This window comes from Ornithorhynchus anatinus, chromosome X5 (assembly GCF_004115215.2).
Source record: "Ornithorhynchus anatinus isolate Pmale09 chromosome X5, mOrnAna1.pri.v4, whole genome shotgun sequence".
Lineage (NCBI taxonomy): Eukaryota > Metazoa > Chordata > Mammalia > Monotremata > Ornithorhynchidae > Ornithorhynchus > Ornithorhynchus anatinus.
The window spans coordinates 6,267,759-6,284,357 of NC_041753.1; the positions used below are offsets into that span (position 1 = coordinate 6,267,759).

The window sequence follows — 16,599 nt, forward strand, 5'->3', positions numbered from 1 at the left end:
TACTTCACTCCTCTGTGCCTTAATACCAGCCCTCTCTTCTCCTTAGACGGTGATCCAGATGCGAGGCCGGTACTGCTCTTTACTGACGATCTGGTATCTTCCCTAGCTCTTAGAACAGTGCTTGGCCTAGAGTAAACGCTCCCCAAATGCCATAGTTCTGTGGAGACTCTCCTGACGTTGAGGCAGGGGAAAGGCTGGGATGTCAAAGTGCTTCCCAAAAACCACAATTCTTTGGAGAATCTCCCGGCGCTGAGGTAGGGGAAAGGCTGGGATGACAGAGTGAGCGTTTGCCAAATACCACAATTCTGGGGAGAATAACCCGGCGCTGAGGCAGGGGAGAGGCCGGGTTGACCCGTAGCCCGCACGAAGACGCCCGAAGACGGCCGTTCCGAAAGTCACGATTTTATTGAGTCCCACGGAGGCGGCCCCCTCCAGCCTATGGATTCTGTAGCGGCGGGATGACGGGGGGAGCGGGCTCCGGCTCCCCGATACCATAGCAGCGGGGTGGGGGGAACCAGAGGCCTGAGGGGGCGAGCGCAGGGGGTGGGAGAAAACCAGGGCCCAAGGGGGGAGTGGGCGGGACTGCGGTGACTACCCCTGCACCTCCCCGCCGCCCCCCGCCCCCCACCAGTCCTCCCCCTCCTCCCCGACCACCACGACCCGCACCTCCCCGCCGGCCTCCCCGCCGCCCCCCCAGCCAGCCGGCCCGGCCCAGCCCCCGCAGCGGCCCCGGTGCTTGACCATCTGGGCCCGGTAGCGGAAGCCCGAGCCGCAGTCGTGGCACTTGTAGGGCTTCTCGCCGGTGTGGGTGCGCTGGTGGGCGATGAGGGTGGAGCCGCGGTTGAAGCGCTTGCCGCACTGGGGGCAGGGGTGGGGCTTCTCGCCGGTGTGGGTGCGCTGGTGCATGCTCAGGGCCGAGCGCTGGCTGAAGCTCTTGCCGCACTGCGGGCAGGCGTAGGGCTTCTCGCCCGTGTGCGTGCGCTGGTGGGTGACCAGGGTGGAACTGAGGCCGAAGCTGTCCCCGCAGTCGGGGCAGCGGTACGGCCGCTCGCCCGTGTGGGTCCGCCTGTGCATGGTCAGGTGGGAGCCGCGGCTGAAGGCCTTGCCGCAGTCCGGGCAGCGGTAGGGCCGGGCCCCCGTGTGCGTCCGCAGGTGGCTGGTCAGGTTGCGGTGCTGCCGGAACGACTTGCCGCACGTCGGGCAGGTGAAGGGGCGGGACGGCTTCGGCGTCGCCGGGGTCGCCGGGGATGCCGGGTTGTCCCGCGGAGGGCCTGAGGCGACAGGGGAGAGAGACCGGGTTACCGGTGAGGAGAAGTGAGGAGAGGAGGGAGGGGTGGGAAAAGGAGGAAGCGTGGAGTGGGAAAAAGAGGGGCTGTGTGGTGGAAAGGACACGGTGTGGAGTGGGAAGGCGGGGGTGTGAAGCGGGAAGGACGGGATACGGAGCGGGAAGGGGGATTGAGGAGTGGAAAGGAGAGGGCAAGGTGTGTGCTCCTTGTGGGCAGTGATTATCACTCTTTATTGTTGTATTGTACAACAGTATAGTGCTCTACATACAGTAAGCGCTTAATCAATACAATTGAATGAATGAATGAGTTGGAAGGGGGATTGAGGAGTTCAGGCCTCAAGATCCCCTCAACTCAAGATCCTCCAGTGGTTGACCATCCACTTCCACAGCAACAGAAACTCCTCACCGTTGGCTCTACAGCGCTCAATCCCCTCACCTCTCCCACCTCACCTGACTACTCTCCGACTCCCACCCAGCCCGCACACTTCGCTCCTCTAATGCTAACCTGCTCACTGTCCCGGATCTGGTCTATCTCACCGCCGACCTCTCACCCACGTCCCGCCTCTGGCCTGGAACGCCCTCCCTCTCCATATCTGACAGACAATAACTCTCCCCACTCTTCAAAGCCTTATCAAAGGCCCATCTCCTCAAAGAGGCCTTCCTTGACGGAGCCCTCCTTTCCTCTTCTCCCACTCCCTTCTGCGTCACCTTGACTTGCTCCCCTTCTTCACCCCCCCTCCCAGCCCCACACCACTTCTGTCCCTGTCATTTTATTTATTTCTATTCATGTCTGTCTCCCCCTCTAGACTGTCAGCTCGTTGGTGGCGGGGAAAGTGTCTGTTTATCATTCTATCGTCCTCCCCCAAGCACTTAGTCCAGTGCTCTGCACACAGTGAGCGCTCAACAAACATGACCGAATGAGTAAATATTAAGCACTTGGGAGAATCCAATAGAACAACAGAACAGAGTTGGTAGACATGTTTCCTGCCCGCAACGAGCTTACGGTTTAAAGACGAGCTGACAGTCTATAGCATCGTTGGATGGATGGATTGTCAAGGGAGGAAAGGGAGGAGACCGGGGTGGGCAAGGGAGCCGAGAGAGTCACCTGTGTTCCGGAGGGTCTCCTCAGGTACCAGTCTGTCTTGGGCTGCCCAGGGCCCGCCTCGCCACTCCATCCGGGATAGCACCGCCGCAGCGGGAACTGGGAGGCCTGAGGGAAAGAGAGGAGCCAGAAACGAGGTTACGGACCGGAGTGGGAGGGGGTGCTGGGGGCCGGGAGCAGGGTTTTACTCTGTTTCTACCGGTCAATAGTATTTATTGATTAGGTCGTGGGTTTTAATCCTGACTCCCCTGCTTGTCTGCTGTGTGACCTTGCGCCTCAGTTCCCTCAGTTCCCTCAGTTCCCTCGTATGGAAAATGGGGAGTAAGACTGTGAACCCCATGTGGGACAGGGACTGTCCAACCTGATTTGCCTGTATCCACCCCAGTGCTTAGTACAGCGCCTGGTACATAGTAAGCACTTAACAAATACCATAATTACTATTATTGAGCACTTACTGCCTGCAGAGCACTGTACTAAGCATTTGGGAGAACACGCTAAGACATCACCTTCAGTGGTATTCATGTGGGTGCAGAACACTTTAATCATTAATAACGATGGTACTTGTTAAGAACTTACGACGCGCCAAGCACTGTTCTAAGGGCTGGGGTAGAGCCAAACTAATCTGCTTGGACACAGTCCTTGTCCCACATAGGGCTCCCAATCTTAAATCCCCATTTTACAGATGAGGTCACTGAGGCCTAGAGAAGTGAAATGACTTGCCCAGGGTCACACAGCAGACTGAGTCTAAAACCTCAGTTCTTCTGAAGTCCAGGCCCGGGGCTCTATTCACTAGGCCACACTCTTACATATAATAGATATGATAACAAATAGATATTCATGTTATTTATTATGTACTTCGTGCCAAGCACTGTCCTAAGCATTAGGGAAGATATAAGATCATCATGTCAGACCAAGACCCTGACGGGGCTCACAGTCAGTCGGTCAGTCAGTCAGTCGTATTTCCTGAGCGCTTACCGTGAGCAGCACTGTACTAAGTGCTTGGGGAGAGTCCAGTAGAACATTAAACAGTCACGTTCCCTGCCTACAACGCACTTACCATCTCTCTTTTGTTTTAATGGTATTTGTTAAGCACTTACTACGTGCCAGGTTGGACACAGTGCCTGTCCCACATAAGGCTCCCAGTCTTAATCCCCATTTTACAGATAAGTGAGGCACAGACAGTAATAACAATAATAATAATAATGATGACAATACTATGTGTCAAGCACTTTTCTAAACACTGGGGTGAATGCAGTCCCTGTCCCACCTAGGGCTCACAGTTTTAAATCCCCATTTTACAGATGAGGTCACTGAGGCCCAGAGAAGTGAAGTGCCTTGCCCAAAATCACAAAGCTGACGAGTGGTGGAGCCCGGACTGGAACCCAGACCCATCTGCCTCCCAGGCCCAGGCTCTCTCCCCTGGACCTCGCTGCTTCTCTACGTTGGTCCTTTCCCGATTTGCTCCTTTCCATCCCCGCGCTTAGTACGGTGCCCGGCCCCCACTAAGCACCACAGGGATACCCACAATTACTATTATTATTACTTTTTAATTAATAATCATTATTATTACTGTCATTATACTATTACTATACTATATACTATGCTATTATTGAATCCCACCTCTGCCACTTGTCAGCAGTGTGACTGTGGGCAAGTCACTTAACTTCTCTGTGCCTCAGTTACCACATCTGTCAAATGGGGATAAAGACTGTGAGCCTCATGTGGGACAACCTGATGACGCGGTATCTAACCCAGCGCTTAGAACAGCGCTCTGCACATAGTAAGCGCTTAACAAATACCGACAAATACCAACATTATTTATTCCTTCCTTCGATCGCCCTTCTGGAGCGTTTACGGCGTGCGGAGCACCGTACTAAGCGCTCGGGAGGAGGGACCACAGCAGTCAGCGGACCCTCTGCCGTTACTCGTGACCCCCAGAGGGGCGAGGAGGAGAAGTTGAGGACCCCGTCCTTACCCAGCGACTCCAGAGCGCGGTAGTTGTCCCACATAACGTCCCGGGCCAGGGCCCTCTGGGCGGGCCCCAAGCGGGCCCACTCCTCCGGGGAGAAGTACACAGCCACGTCCTCGAAGCTCACTGCCATCTGCGGGGGAGGAGAGGGGAGAGTCGGGGTGCGGGGGGCTGCAAGGACCTTTGGGGGGCTGCAGAGGAGCTGCAGGAGGGGTCGGGGGAGCCTTGGGACCGGCTGGCCCCGGAGAGGAGGCAGGTCAGGGCCAATAGGGACGGAAGGTGTCTTCCAGGGGAAGGGGCGGATTTGGGGGTCTCGGGGAGCGTGGGAGGGGGGTCTCACCTTCTCCGACAGGCAGAGGCCGAGTGACAGCAGGTTTGGGGAGGGGGGCGGGGGGCCGGGAGACCCTCCTACTTCCCCCTACGCCATTTCCTGAGCTAGGCCCCGGCCCCGAGGGGGAGGAGGAGGAGCTGGACCCACCCCCCAGACCCGGGGGGCCCCCTCCCCAGCCCCTCGCACCCCGGCCTCCTTCCCTTCCCCACCGCGGGATCCTCGGGGGTCTGCGCTTGGCAACTTCTAGGCTGTGAGCTCGTGGTGGGCAGGGGCTGCGTCCCTTTACCGTTGCACTGGACTCTCCCGAGGGAGCGCTCAGTACGGTGGCTCCGCGCCCAATAAGTGCGGATCGATCGATCGATGGATTGAAGGGAGGTGCGGGGAGGGCTCGGCTCCTCCGCCAAGTCAGCTCGGCGGGGCCAGGAAATGGGTCAAGCCGCGCTCTTACGTTGTCATGGGTTCGAATTCCGACCCTGACACTTGTCAGCCGTGGGCAAGTCACTTCACTTCTCCGGGTCTCAGTGGCCTTATCTGGAAAATGAGGTTTAAACTGTGAGCTTCACGTGGGATTACCCTGCATCTACCCCCAGCGCTTAGAACAGTGCTGTGCACATAGGAAGCGCTTAACAAATACCAACATTTCCATGGGGCCCTCCCAAGCGCTTAGTACAGTGGTCCGCGCCCAATAAGCGTTCAGTGAATGCGATCGATTGATGAACTGATTGATCTCAGGCGTTAAGATCGTGAGCCCCATGTGGGACAGGGACCGGTGTCCAACCTGATTATTTGGGATCTACCCCAGCGCTCAGTACGGTGTCTGTCACATAGTAAGCGTTTAACAAATACTACAATTATTAATGATGATGATGATGATAGGCCTTCCCAGACTAAACCCCCCTTTTCCTCAGCTCTCCCGTCCTCCCCATCGCCCCGACTCGCTCCCTTTTCTCTATCCCCCACAACACTTGTGTTATATATGTACATATTTATAATTCTATTTATATTAATGATATCCTTAATTCTATTTATTTATATTATTACTATTGATGCCTGTCTACATGTTTTGATGTCTGCCCCCCCCCCCCACTTCTAGGGGGGCGAGCCCGTTGTGGGCAGGGATTTGTCTCTCTTTGTGGCTGAACTGTACTTTCCGAGCGCTCAGTCCAGTGCTCTGCACACAGTAAGCGCACAATAAATACAATAGAGGGAACGATTGAATGATTAATAAACTCTCAAACCGTCAGCCAGCCGCCAGAGTGGGCTATCAGCCCAAATTGCGGCCTGGTTTGCCAGTGGCTCGTTGGTCTAGGGGTATGATTCTCGCTTCGGGTGCGAGAGGTCCCGGGTTCAAATCCCGGACGAGCCCAATTTTGGAGAACGGCGTTAGACCGAGGCCCTCCCTTCTTCCTCGGAAAAAGAAAGGAAGAAATCCCTCCACGACAGCCGTCATTTTTCTTTGTTGCTATTTCACGAAAGGGTGGGGAGGGAACAGGACTCCGGGGTCCCTGGGGGGCGTCGCGAGGAGCGAGAGCGTTCTCTATTTGGGTCCAACACCATTATCTTGTAGTTGCAAGGAACCCCAGCGCTTAGATTGGTGCCTAGCACATGTAAAAGCTTAACAAATACCAATATTATGATGATGATGATTATTAATCATAATCTCCTTCCCATTCCCCGTGCCCCTAGGCCAAAGGCTGCGCTGGCCGGCGGCAGGATGGTCCTTGTAGAGCGGGCCTGTTGGGGGGATTTTATTTGGGGGGCCTTTGACCCCCGGTCTTCCCCGCCCCCAGCGCCCACCCTCCGTCCCTCCCTTCCCGAGCCGGGCCCGGGATCCTTCCCTGCTCGGGAATCCCGGACAAGAACCGCCCTCAGATGTCAAAATGGGAATGAAGACTGGGAGCTCCATGTCAGCCAGGGACCGGGCCCACCCTGATTAGCTTCTGTCTATCCCCGCCTCTCAGTACCATACCATCATAGGAAGCGATTACCAAGTATCATTATTCTATTAATATTATCAATATGTGTCTAATATAATAATGACATTTGATATAATATTGGCAATATGATTATCTAACATAATAATAATAATGGTATTTGCTAAGCTCTTATTAGGTGCCGGGGACTACTCTAAGCGCTGGGGTAGATAGTAAAAATTACAATAAATCTAAACCTCCTTCTAGATCTGCATCCCCTCCAAGCGTCATCTGCCCTTCTGCAACCGTCCCCCGAACTAATACTCACCTTCTAACCCCCAACCCTCCCCACTCCCCTTATCCGGCGTCCGCCTGGAGCTGGATCCTTCTCTCCCCGAATTCACTCCAGCCCTAAGGGCCCTCGCCCCGATCAAAGATTTATTCGGGAAAGGAAGGAAAATAAAAGAAAATTAAAATGAGTGGCCCGTACGGGGATCGAACCCGCGACCTTGGCGTTATTAGCACCACGCTCTAACCAACTGAGCTAACCGGCCGATAGGTGGCGGTGTGCGCAGGCTCCTACAAAAGGAGGAACAAGCGACATGTATTAATCATTCATTCATCCATCAATCCATTCATTCATTTATTCATTCCTATTTATTGAGCTCCTACCGTACACTGAGCACTGTTTCCCTCGGGAGACTACAGTAGAGCAGCATAAGAGACAGCTATTAAAGGACAGAAGTCCAGAACAAGGAGATTTATCAATTAATCGTATTTATTGAGCGCTTACTGTGTGCAGAACACTCTACTAAGCGCTTGGGAAAGCACAATATAGCAGACAGATAGTAAAGGGCGGAAGTCCAGAGCAGGGAGATTTATCAATCAGTTGTATTTATTGAGCGCTTACCGTAGTAAGCAGAATACTGAACTAAGCGCTTGGGAGAGTACAATAGAACAATATAACAGCGCTCAACAAATGCCATCATTATTATTATTATCATATTAAAGGACGGACGTCTAGAGCAGGGAGATTTATGAAGCAATCGTATTTATCGAGCACTTACTATGTGCAGACTGCACTAAGCGCGTGGGAGGGGACAATACAACGGAATGAGCAGGCAAGTTCATAACGAGTTTACAGTCTAGAGGGGAAGACAGACATTAATGTGAATTAATAAGTAATTGATAATATTTATTTTAAAGGTATGTACGTTAGGGCTGGAGGGGTCTGGGGCGAATATAAAGTGTCCAAAGGACTATGTACTTAGCGCTTGGGAAAGGACAATGCAATAGAATTGTTGGACACAATCCCTCCCAGAGGGAATTTTTACTTCCTCCAGATTGTAAAATCATTATGGGCAGGGAACTATCCACTAATTCTGTTGCATTGGACCCTCCCAAGCGCTTAGTACAGTAAGCACTCAACAAATACCACTGATTGATTGATAGATTGATTTTTTATGGTATTTATTATGCACTTACTATGTGCCAAGCACTGTTCCAAGCGCTGGGGTAGATGCAAGGTAATCAGGTTGTCCCACGTGGGCCCCACAGCCTTAATCCCCATTTTACAAATGAGGAAACTGAGGCCCAGAGAAGTGAAGTGTCTTGCCCAGTGTCACACATCAGGCAGGTGGAGGAGGCAAGCCTGTTTAAGTGTTTTGTTGTGTATATATCTATAATTCTATTTATTTATATTGATGCTATTGATGCCTGTTCACTTGTTTTGATGTCTGTCTCCCCACTTCCAGACTGTAAGCCCGTCGTGGGCAGGGATTGTCTCTCTTTATTGCTGAACTGTACTTTTCAAGCGCTTAGTCCAGTGCTCTGCACACAGTAAGCATTCAATAAATGCTATCGAATGAATGATTGAAGTCAATGAATGATTGATGAATGAACTCAGGTGACAATTACAGCCACGGGGATGAGAAACGCAGTTGCATTTTAATACCTATTACAATATTGGACTCTCCCGAGCGCTTAGTACGGTGCTCTGCGCAGAGCAGGCGCTCAATAAATACGATTGAATGAATTTTAAATTGCCTTTCTCCACGCCCATCAATGGGATCTGTTAGCTGAGAGGAGGAGGGATATGGTTGGTGTGCTGGCTTCCCATTCGGGAAGGAGGAAGGAAGAGAAAAATAATGCTGAACTCCATGGGGAAAATTATTGGCACTCCCCGTCGGGGAATCGAACCCCGGTCTCCCGCGTGACAGGCGGGGATACTCACCACTATACTAACGAGGAACCCGCTACTTTTTTTTTCTGCAGCTCAACTCAAGGTGCCTCTTTATTCTATTGCATGGTTGAAATTAGAAATATAATAATTAATGATGGTATTTGTTAAATGCTTATTATGTGCCAAGCACTGTTCTATGCGCTGCGATAGATGCAAGGTAATTAGGTTATCCCAAGTGGGGCTCACAGTCTTCATCCCCATTTGACCGATGAGAGCACCGAGGCCCAGAGAAGTGAAGCAACTTGCCCAAAGTCACGCAGCTGACAAGTGGTGGAGTGGGACTGGAACCCATGACTTCTGACTCCCAAGCTTGTGCTCTTTCCCCTGAGCCACGCTGCTTCTCGTCTGTCATTCATAAGGTTTTTTTACTCTTGCTGTGTTTAGTATTTAGTTTAGTTTAGTATTAGTTACGCCGTTCATTCATGCAGTCGTATTTATTGAGCGCTTACAGCATGCAGAACACTGAACTAAGTTCTTGGGAGAGGACATTACAACAATAAACAGGCATATTCCCTGGCCTGCTAATAATTATGGTATTTGTTAAGCACTTATTATGTTCCAGGCACTGTACTAAGATCTGTTGCCGAATTGTACATTCCAAGCGCTTAGTACAGTGCTCTGCACATAGTAAGCTCTCAATAAATACTTAATACTACTACTACTACTACTACTACAAGGAAATCATCCCCATTTTACAGATGAGATAATTGAGGTAACAGGTACAGATGAGGTAACAGAGGCGTGAAGTGACTTGCCCAAGGCCACAGAGCAGGTAAGTGGCAGAGCGGGGTCGAGAAGCCATGACCTACTATGTGCCAAGCACTGTACTAAACGCTGGGGTGAATACAAGCAAATCAGGTGGGACGTAGTCCCTGTAATAACAGTAATAATAACTGCAGTATTTGTTAAGCACTTACTATATGCCAGACACTGTACTAAGTGCTGGGGCGGATACAAGCAAATCGAGTTGGACACAGTCCCTGTCTTCCGTGGGGCTCTCCCAGTCTCGATCCCCATTTTACAGATGAGGTGACTGAGGAACAGAAACAGAGAGTGAAGTGACTTGTCCAAGGCCACACAGCAGACATTCCGTAGTTGCATTTTAATTCATATTACAATATTGTACTCTTTGTACAAATATTGTGCTTTCCTTGTAGCCCAAACTCTTGGGGACTCCTTGCCACCCTGCTTCCCCTAGAGGTCTGATGTACATATCTTTAAACTCTGTTGCCTCCTCTATCTGTAATTTGTTTTAGGGTCCGTCTCCCACACTAGACAGCAAACTCCTTGAGGGCAGGGATTGTGTCTATTAATTCTATTGAGCGTTTACCGTGTGCAGGGTACTGTACTAAGAGCTTGGGAGTTCACAGTATACTAGAATTGGTAGACATGTTCCCCGCCCACAGCGTGTTTACAGTCTATCTCTCTTGATGTTATTTGGATCTATCCTTCTCTGTGTCCACAAGGTATCTCTTTATCTATATAAAGAGTATATATAATATATATATATATATCGGCACCTCCTGATTCATCTCTCTCGATTTGTTTGTAACCACCCGAGCGCTTAGTACAGTGCCTGGCACATGGAAAGCGCTTAGCAAATACCATTTTTATGATCTCTCTTCCACCGTCTTTGGCTCTGACTTGGTTTTTCTGCTTCTGACTCCAGCACTTTTGACTTTTCTATTTTACTCACTCCTCCCCCAGGCCCACAGCATTTATATCCCAATCCCTCATTTATTTATTTACAGGGGGAAGCAGTGTTGCCTAGTGGATAGAGAGCCCGGGCCTGGGAGTCAGGCCTGAGTTCCAATTCCGCCTCTGCCACTTGTCGGTTGGGTGACCTTGGGCAATCCACTCTACTTCTCTGGCCCTCAATTCCGTCATCTGTAAAATGGGGATTAATGCTCTGAGCCCCATGTGGGAAATGGATGTGTCCAACCTGATCATCTTAGAGCAGTGCATGACACATAGTAGGAGCTTAACAAAGGCCTAGTACAGTGCTCTGCTCATAATAAGCGTTCAATAAATACTATTGAATGAATGAAAAGCCACCTTATTATTATTTACTGATGTTAAAGTCTGTCTCCCTCTCTAGACTGTAAATTGTGGAGGGCAGGGAACGTGTCTACGATCTCTGTTATATTAGACTCTCCCAAGTGCTTAGTACAATGATCTACATACTGTAAGCGCTCAATAAATACGATAGATTGATTCTATTTCTATCCTTGTATCTATGAATCTTTGCAGACTCCAAGCTGCAGCTTGGATAATCTTTCCTTTACAAAGCTTCCAGGGGAAAGCAACCTCGTGCAGCGTTGGTGGTATAGTGGTGAGCATAGCTGCCTTCCAAGCAGTTGACCCGGGTTCGATTCCCGGCCAACGCAGTTGCGCTTTCCTTTTTTCCTCCCCTATTTTAATCGGTTTTTTATGCTTTGTTTTGTTTTTGCGTGGCATCCCTCTCCCGCAACCTTTGCTAAGGTGGTGGGGAGAAAGAACGCACAGGAATGAAAAGGAGCAGAGACAGAGGACATTCTTCCTTTATTCAATCGTATTTATCGAGCGCTTAATGTATGCAGAGCCCTGTACTAAGCGCTTGGGAGTACAGTGCCTGGCACATAGTAGCGCTTTACAAATACTCTAATTATTAATTATTGTTATTAGTATTACAATATAACCATGAACAGATACATTCCCCCGCCCACAGCGAGTTTACAGTCGAGAGGAAGTTTGCAGTGGAAGGGATGGTGGGAAGAGATACAGGAAGGGGAGGAGGGAAAGGAGGGGAGTTGGACCGAAGGCGCCAGACGAGATGGGATTAAGGAGTAATGATGGAGCGAGGTGGGATTTGGAGGAGAGAGAGGGAGAATGTCAGGAGTGGAGTGAGAGCTAAGGGGAATTAGGGATGGTAAATCAAATCATACGATGGGGTCACGGCATCCCCACCAACGTTGGGGAGAATAGAAAACGTAGGGAGCGTAATAACAATTGGCCAGCGGAGGCTTAGTTTTTGAGGCTGAAAAATTTTGTTCAGGGGGTATTGAATAAAACAAAGACCACTGCCCCCTCTGAGGATTAAACTCAGGACATCTTCAGATATGGGAGCATAGTAAAAACTGGCAATCACAGATTGAGTTTTTGAGGCTAAAAGTTATGTTCAGGGGGCACAGAATAAAGAAATACTGTCCCCTCTTGAGCATTAAACTCAGGACACCTTCAGACTGTGGGAGCATGGTAAAAACTGGCAATCACAGATTGAGTTTCTAAGGCTGAAAAATGATGTTCAGTGGCCACAGAGTGAAAAGATCTTGCCCCCTCTGAGGCTCGAACTCAGGACCTGCAGATTATGGGAACAATAAAAAGTGGCAGAGATTGAATTTTTGGGACTGGAAAATTATGTTCAGGGGGCACAGAATGAAAAAAACCATGCCCCCTCTGAGGTTCGAACTCAGGACCTTCAGATTATGAGACTGACGCGCTGCCTACTGCGCTAAGGAGGCTGCTGAGGTTGCATATTACCTGGGCCCTTACACATCGGGGAAAAGAATGAAAGTTTTTTTTTTCCTTTTTTGACTTTTTATGGCTCAGTTAGTTTCTTGGCTGATTTTTCCAGGGTTCTCTCCCACTTTGTCCCAGGAACAGGTCCGAAAAGCACTGCATTGTACGTTCCACGTGGTGTAGCGGGGGACAGGTGAAGACGAAGAAAGGCGGAGGGAAAAAATGAGGAAAATAAAAAATAAATAGGAGGCCACAAACCACGACCCTCTACCAAGAAGAATTTTGACAAAACTGCGCCTCACGTGCCTCCTTAGCGCAGTAGGCAGCGCGTCAGTCTCATAATCTGAAGGTCCTGAGTTCGATCCTCAGAGGGGGCAAGGCTTTTGGGGAGGAAAAGGGTGTTTTTAATCCTACTTCCCGACTCTGCCCCCACTTTCCACTCGTGCTCTCCAAACTTCCCTTTTTTCTCTTCCTCCCCTCTCTCTTAAAGTTCGCTGCATCCCAATTAATCAGTGGTGCATTGAGCTCTTACTCTGTGCGGAGACTTCACTAAATGATGTTTTGTTCATCATTCATTCAATCGTATTTATTGAGCGTTTACTGTGTGCAGAGCACTGGACTGAGCTCTTCACATGTGCAGAAACTGCCCTAAATGATGATTTGTTCATCATTCATTCAATCGTATTTTCTGAGCGCTTACCATGTGCAAAGCATTATACTAAGCGTTTGGGAGAGGACAATAGAATAATAAACAGACACATTCCCTGCCCACAGAAAGTTTACAGTTTAGAGGAGGACACAGAGATTGATATAACTAAATATAAATAAATAAATTAGGAGAATACGGTATAATAGCGTTGGTGGCCACGACCCCTGCCCACGTAGAGGATAGAGCACGGGCCTGGGAATGAGAAGATCATGGGTTCTAATCCTGCCTCTGCAAGTCACTACTCTGTGACTCATTCATTCATTCATTCATTCATTCATTCATTCATTCATTCGTATTTATTGAGGGCTTATTATGGGCTGAGCACTGGGCTAAGCGTTTGGGAGGGTCGAACACAGTATAGTTGGTAGCATTATTCCTCACTCTTCCCTTCTCTGCAATCCCACCACCCTCTCTCGATGCCCCCCACTCTCCCTTCGCCCTCTACCTTTCTCCTCTTTTTCTTCTGTTTCTTATCTTCTCCCGAAAGCATGGAAAGGAGCTGAACAGAACTAGGGAGAACAAAAAAGGACTAATCGGGAAAAAACTAACGCACTGCGTTGGCCGGGAATCGAACCCGGGTCAACTGCTTGGAAGGCAGCTATGCTCACCACTATACCACCAACGCTGGCCGGTTTTTCGCTTCTCCAAAAAATGTACTAAAGGGGGAGGTAAGGAAAGGAGTTTAAGTTACGATTTAAAATTTCTACCTATCATGATAGGAAACAGAGCCGAGGTGGGATGAAACTGGATCTTTTCTTACAGTGTTTTAGGGTTCATAGTGTGCAAAGCACTATTGAGTAGTGGAAGTCATTTCGAGAAAATCTATTGACTGTAACTCCCAGCCCGTCATTGGGCAGGGATTGTCTCTATCTGTTGCCGAATTGTATATTCCAAGCGCTTAGTACAGTGCTCTGCACATAGTAAGCGCTCAATAAAATACTATTGAATGAACATTCAAGTCCCAATTGCCCCACCTCCTTTCTCGCTTGCCGGTTAGTTCGTTGACAGAAGTGAAGGCATTAGGGTGTGAATTTCTGTCATCTCCTTGACTCCCTCCCACCTCACATGTCCTCTCATCCTTCCCTGCGGCCTGTCAAGAGATCTCCCTCCTGCTTTCAAAATCTATCTCCCTCTGAGCACTGTAATTTATTTATTTCTGTTAATATCCATCTCCCCCTGTAGACTGTAAACCCGTTGTGGGCAGGGAATGTGTCTGTTTATTGTTCTAGTGCAGTCTCCCAAGCGCTTAGTACAGTGTTCTGCACCTGTTAAGCGCTCAGTAAGTACCATTAAATGAATGAATGGATGGATGGATGAAAATGAATGAATCGTTTGCGTGCTGTGGACCAGGCGCATGCGCGTGAGGGGCGGTAGCGGGCGGGGCCCGGGACCCTCCCTGTGGGCACGTGTCTCTCAATTCGCCCTCGCCATTGGGTGGCGAGGGAAAGGGGGCGGGGTCTGAGGAGCAGCCCCGCCCCTCAGCGCGCAGCCTCATTCCCTTCAGAGTCCCGCTCGAGCTGCGACAGCGTGGAGGCCTCGTGGCGCAACGGTAGCGCGTCTGACTCCAGATCAGAAGGTTGCGTGTTCAAATCACGTCGGGGTCAAGTGTTTTTGGGTTTTCTGCCCTAAAATGCTTTCCCGCTGCTTTGGTTTTTTTCCCCAAGCTCAAATCAAGTCTCTGAGTAATAATGTTGGTATTTTTTAAGCGTCTACCATGCACAGAGCACTGTTCTAGATACAGGGTCATCAGATTGTCCCACGTGAGGCTCACAGTCTTACTCCCCATTTTGCAGATGAGGTAACTGAGGCCCAGAGAAGTGAAGTGACTTGCCCTCAGTCCCACAGCTGACAAGTGGCTGAAGTGTTTTCATCATAGAATAAAAAGAAGCGACTCAAACCTGATCACATCCCTCCATTAGATCAATACCCATCTCCCCCTCTAGCCCCAAAGCTTGTTGTGGGCAGGGAATGGGTCTGGTTTTTGTTAAAGTGTACTTTCCCAAGGGTTTAGTACAGTGCTCTGCACACAGTAAGTGCTCAATATATAAGATTGAATGAATGAATGAATGAATGAGATCATTACTTGTGTACCCTTTGGGCACTTGGTATTCACCCCACCCTCAGAACCACAGCACTTATGTCCATACTTGTAATTTATTTTAATACCTCCCTCTCTAGACTGTCAGTTCAATGTAGGCAGGAAACATGTCTACCAACTCTCTTAAAGTGTACTTTCCCAAGAGCTTACAGTAAGCTCTCTCAAAAATTGAGGTTTTCCTCTAGGTTTCTTCCTCTGCCGTCATCTCTGTGCCCTTTTCCCAGGATCTGTAATTTATTTATTTCTATTCATGTCTGCTTCCCCCTCTAGATTGTAAAATCGTGAATAAATACCATCCACTGATGGATTGATTGAATGAATGATTGTGGGCAAGGAACGTGTCAACCACTGTACTTTGCAGAGCAGGTATCAGCGTCACTGGCTGTGACTGTATCTCTGCAAGAATAGCAAATGTGCTAGACTCTTCAGAGACAAAAGAAGAAAGTTCAAGATGCCCCCCGCCCTCACGGTACTTGCAATTTAATGGGGAATAAAGTCAACCTGAAGTGACTCCCACCCCATAGCTAAGAGTGAGACTATAGCTCTAATCAGACGCCAGGGCAAAAGCACATAGATGCAGAGGAAGAAAGACCCCTGTGTGTTAAAGTGGTGATGGGTTGATAACAGGAACCTAGGAAAGACTTTGGAGGCCTTCATAATTAAAGTGATTGCCTTCTAGGGCCAAACAATGCCTGGGTGCCATGATTTAGCAAGAAGTTATAGCCTAGGAGACAGGGGAAGGGCTTGGCAGTCACAAGATAGAGGTTCTAATCTCGGATCTATCACTTGTCTGCCAGGTTACCTTGTGACTGTATCCAACCTAATTAACCCCAGCGTTTACAACAAGTGCTTATCACATAGTAAGTGCTTACCAACTATCATAATTATTATATACGCATCTGTTATTTATTTATTTATGTACTTATAATAATGTCTGTCTCCCCCTCTAGAGTGTAAGCCCTTTGTGGGCTGAGAATGTGTCTGCCTGGTGTTATAGTTTACTCTCCCAAGTGCTTAGTACAGTGTGCTGCATATAGTAAGCGCTCAATAAATGCGATTAAATGAATGAATACGATTGAATGAATAAATGACTGAATGAAGATTACCTCGTGCAAGTCCCTTAACTTCTCTGGGCCTCAGTATTTTCATCTCTAAAATGGGGATTCAATATCCGTTCTCCCTCTTTCTTAGACCTTGAACCCAATGTGGGACAGGGGCTGTGCCTGACCTGACTAACCTTTGTCTACCGCAGTGACGATCCCCAGCCCCACCACATAGTAAGCGCTTAACAAATAGCACAATTATTATTATTGCCTGCTGCAATGTTTCCTAGACCCTTGGGAACATTCAATAGAAAGAAAAGACCGAACTCCTGCCCTCTAAGCACTTGCAAATCTAGAGGAACAGGAAAAGGGAACCAGCGAGATATCTTTTTCCAGTCAGAGATTACAG

General features: G+C 49.3%; 1 protein-coding gene and 8 non-coding genes across 9 annotated transcripts; 4 read left to right on the forward strand and 5 right to left on the reverse strand.

Annotated features, from left to right (window-relative positions):
• Window positions 1-436: 436 nt before the first annotated feature.
• LOC100087880 (zinc finger protein 205-like) lies at window positions 437-4,767 on the reverse strand. The gene is made up of 5 exons (XM_029055555.1): window positions 4,697-4,767; window positions 4,363-4,489; window positions 2,391-2,495; window positions 699-1,271; window positions 437-522 (listed from the first exon to the last, which is right to left on the reverse strand). The coding sequence occupies exons 2-5, from the start codon at window positions 4,487-4,489 to the stop codon at window positions 437-439; spliced, it is 891 nt and encodes a 296-aa protein (XP_028911388.1). The 5' UTR covers window positions 4,697-4,767.
• Window positions 4,768-5,981: 1,214 nt separating this feature from the next.
• Window positions 5,982-6,053, forward strand: TRNAP-CGG. Its single transcript has one exon. It is a non-coding gene; the product is annotated as a tRNA-Pro (tRNA).
• Window positions 6,054-7,080: 1,027 nt separating this feature from the next.
• TRNAI-AAU lies at window positions 7,081-7,154 on the reverse strand. Its single transcript has one exon. It is a non-coding gene; the product is annotated as a tRNA-Ile (tRNA).
• A 1,624-nt stretch (window positions 7,155-8,778) lies between these two features.
• Window positions 8,779-8,850, reverse strand: TRNAD-GUC. The gene has a single exon. It is a non-coding gene; the product is annotated as a tRNA-Asp (tRNA).
• Window positions 8,851-11,157: 2,307 nt separating this feature from the next.
• On the forward strand, window positions 11,158-11,229 carry TRNAG-UCC. The gene has a single exon. It is a non-coding gene; the product is annotated as a tRNA-Gly (tRNA).
• Window positions 11,230-12,269: 1,040 nt separating this feature from the next.
• Window positions 12,270-12,342, reverse strand: TRNAM-CAU. Its single transcript has one exon. It is a non-coding gene; the product is annotated as a tRNA-Met (tRNA).
• Window positions 12,343-12,644: 302 nt separating this feature from the next.
• TRNAM-CAU lies at window positions 12,645-12,717 on the forward strand. Its single transcript has one exon. It is a non-coding gene; the product is annotated as a tRNA-Met (tRNA).
• Window positions 12,718-13,602: 885 nt separating this feature from the next.
• On the reverse strand, window positions 13,603-13,674 carry TRNAG-UCC. Its single transcript has one exon. It is a non-coding gene; the product is annotated as a tRNA-Gly (tRNA).
• A 907-nt stretch (window positions 13,675-14,581) lies between these two features.
• On the forward strand, window positions 14,582-14,653 carry TRNAW-CCA. The gene has a single exon. It is a non-coding gene; the product is annotated as a tRNA-Trp (tRNA).
• Window positions 14,654-16,599: the final 1,946 nt, after the last annotated feature.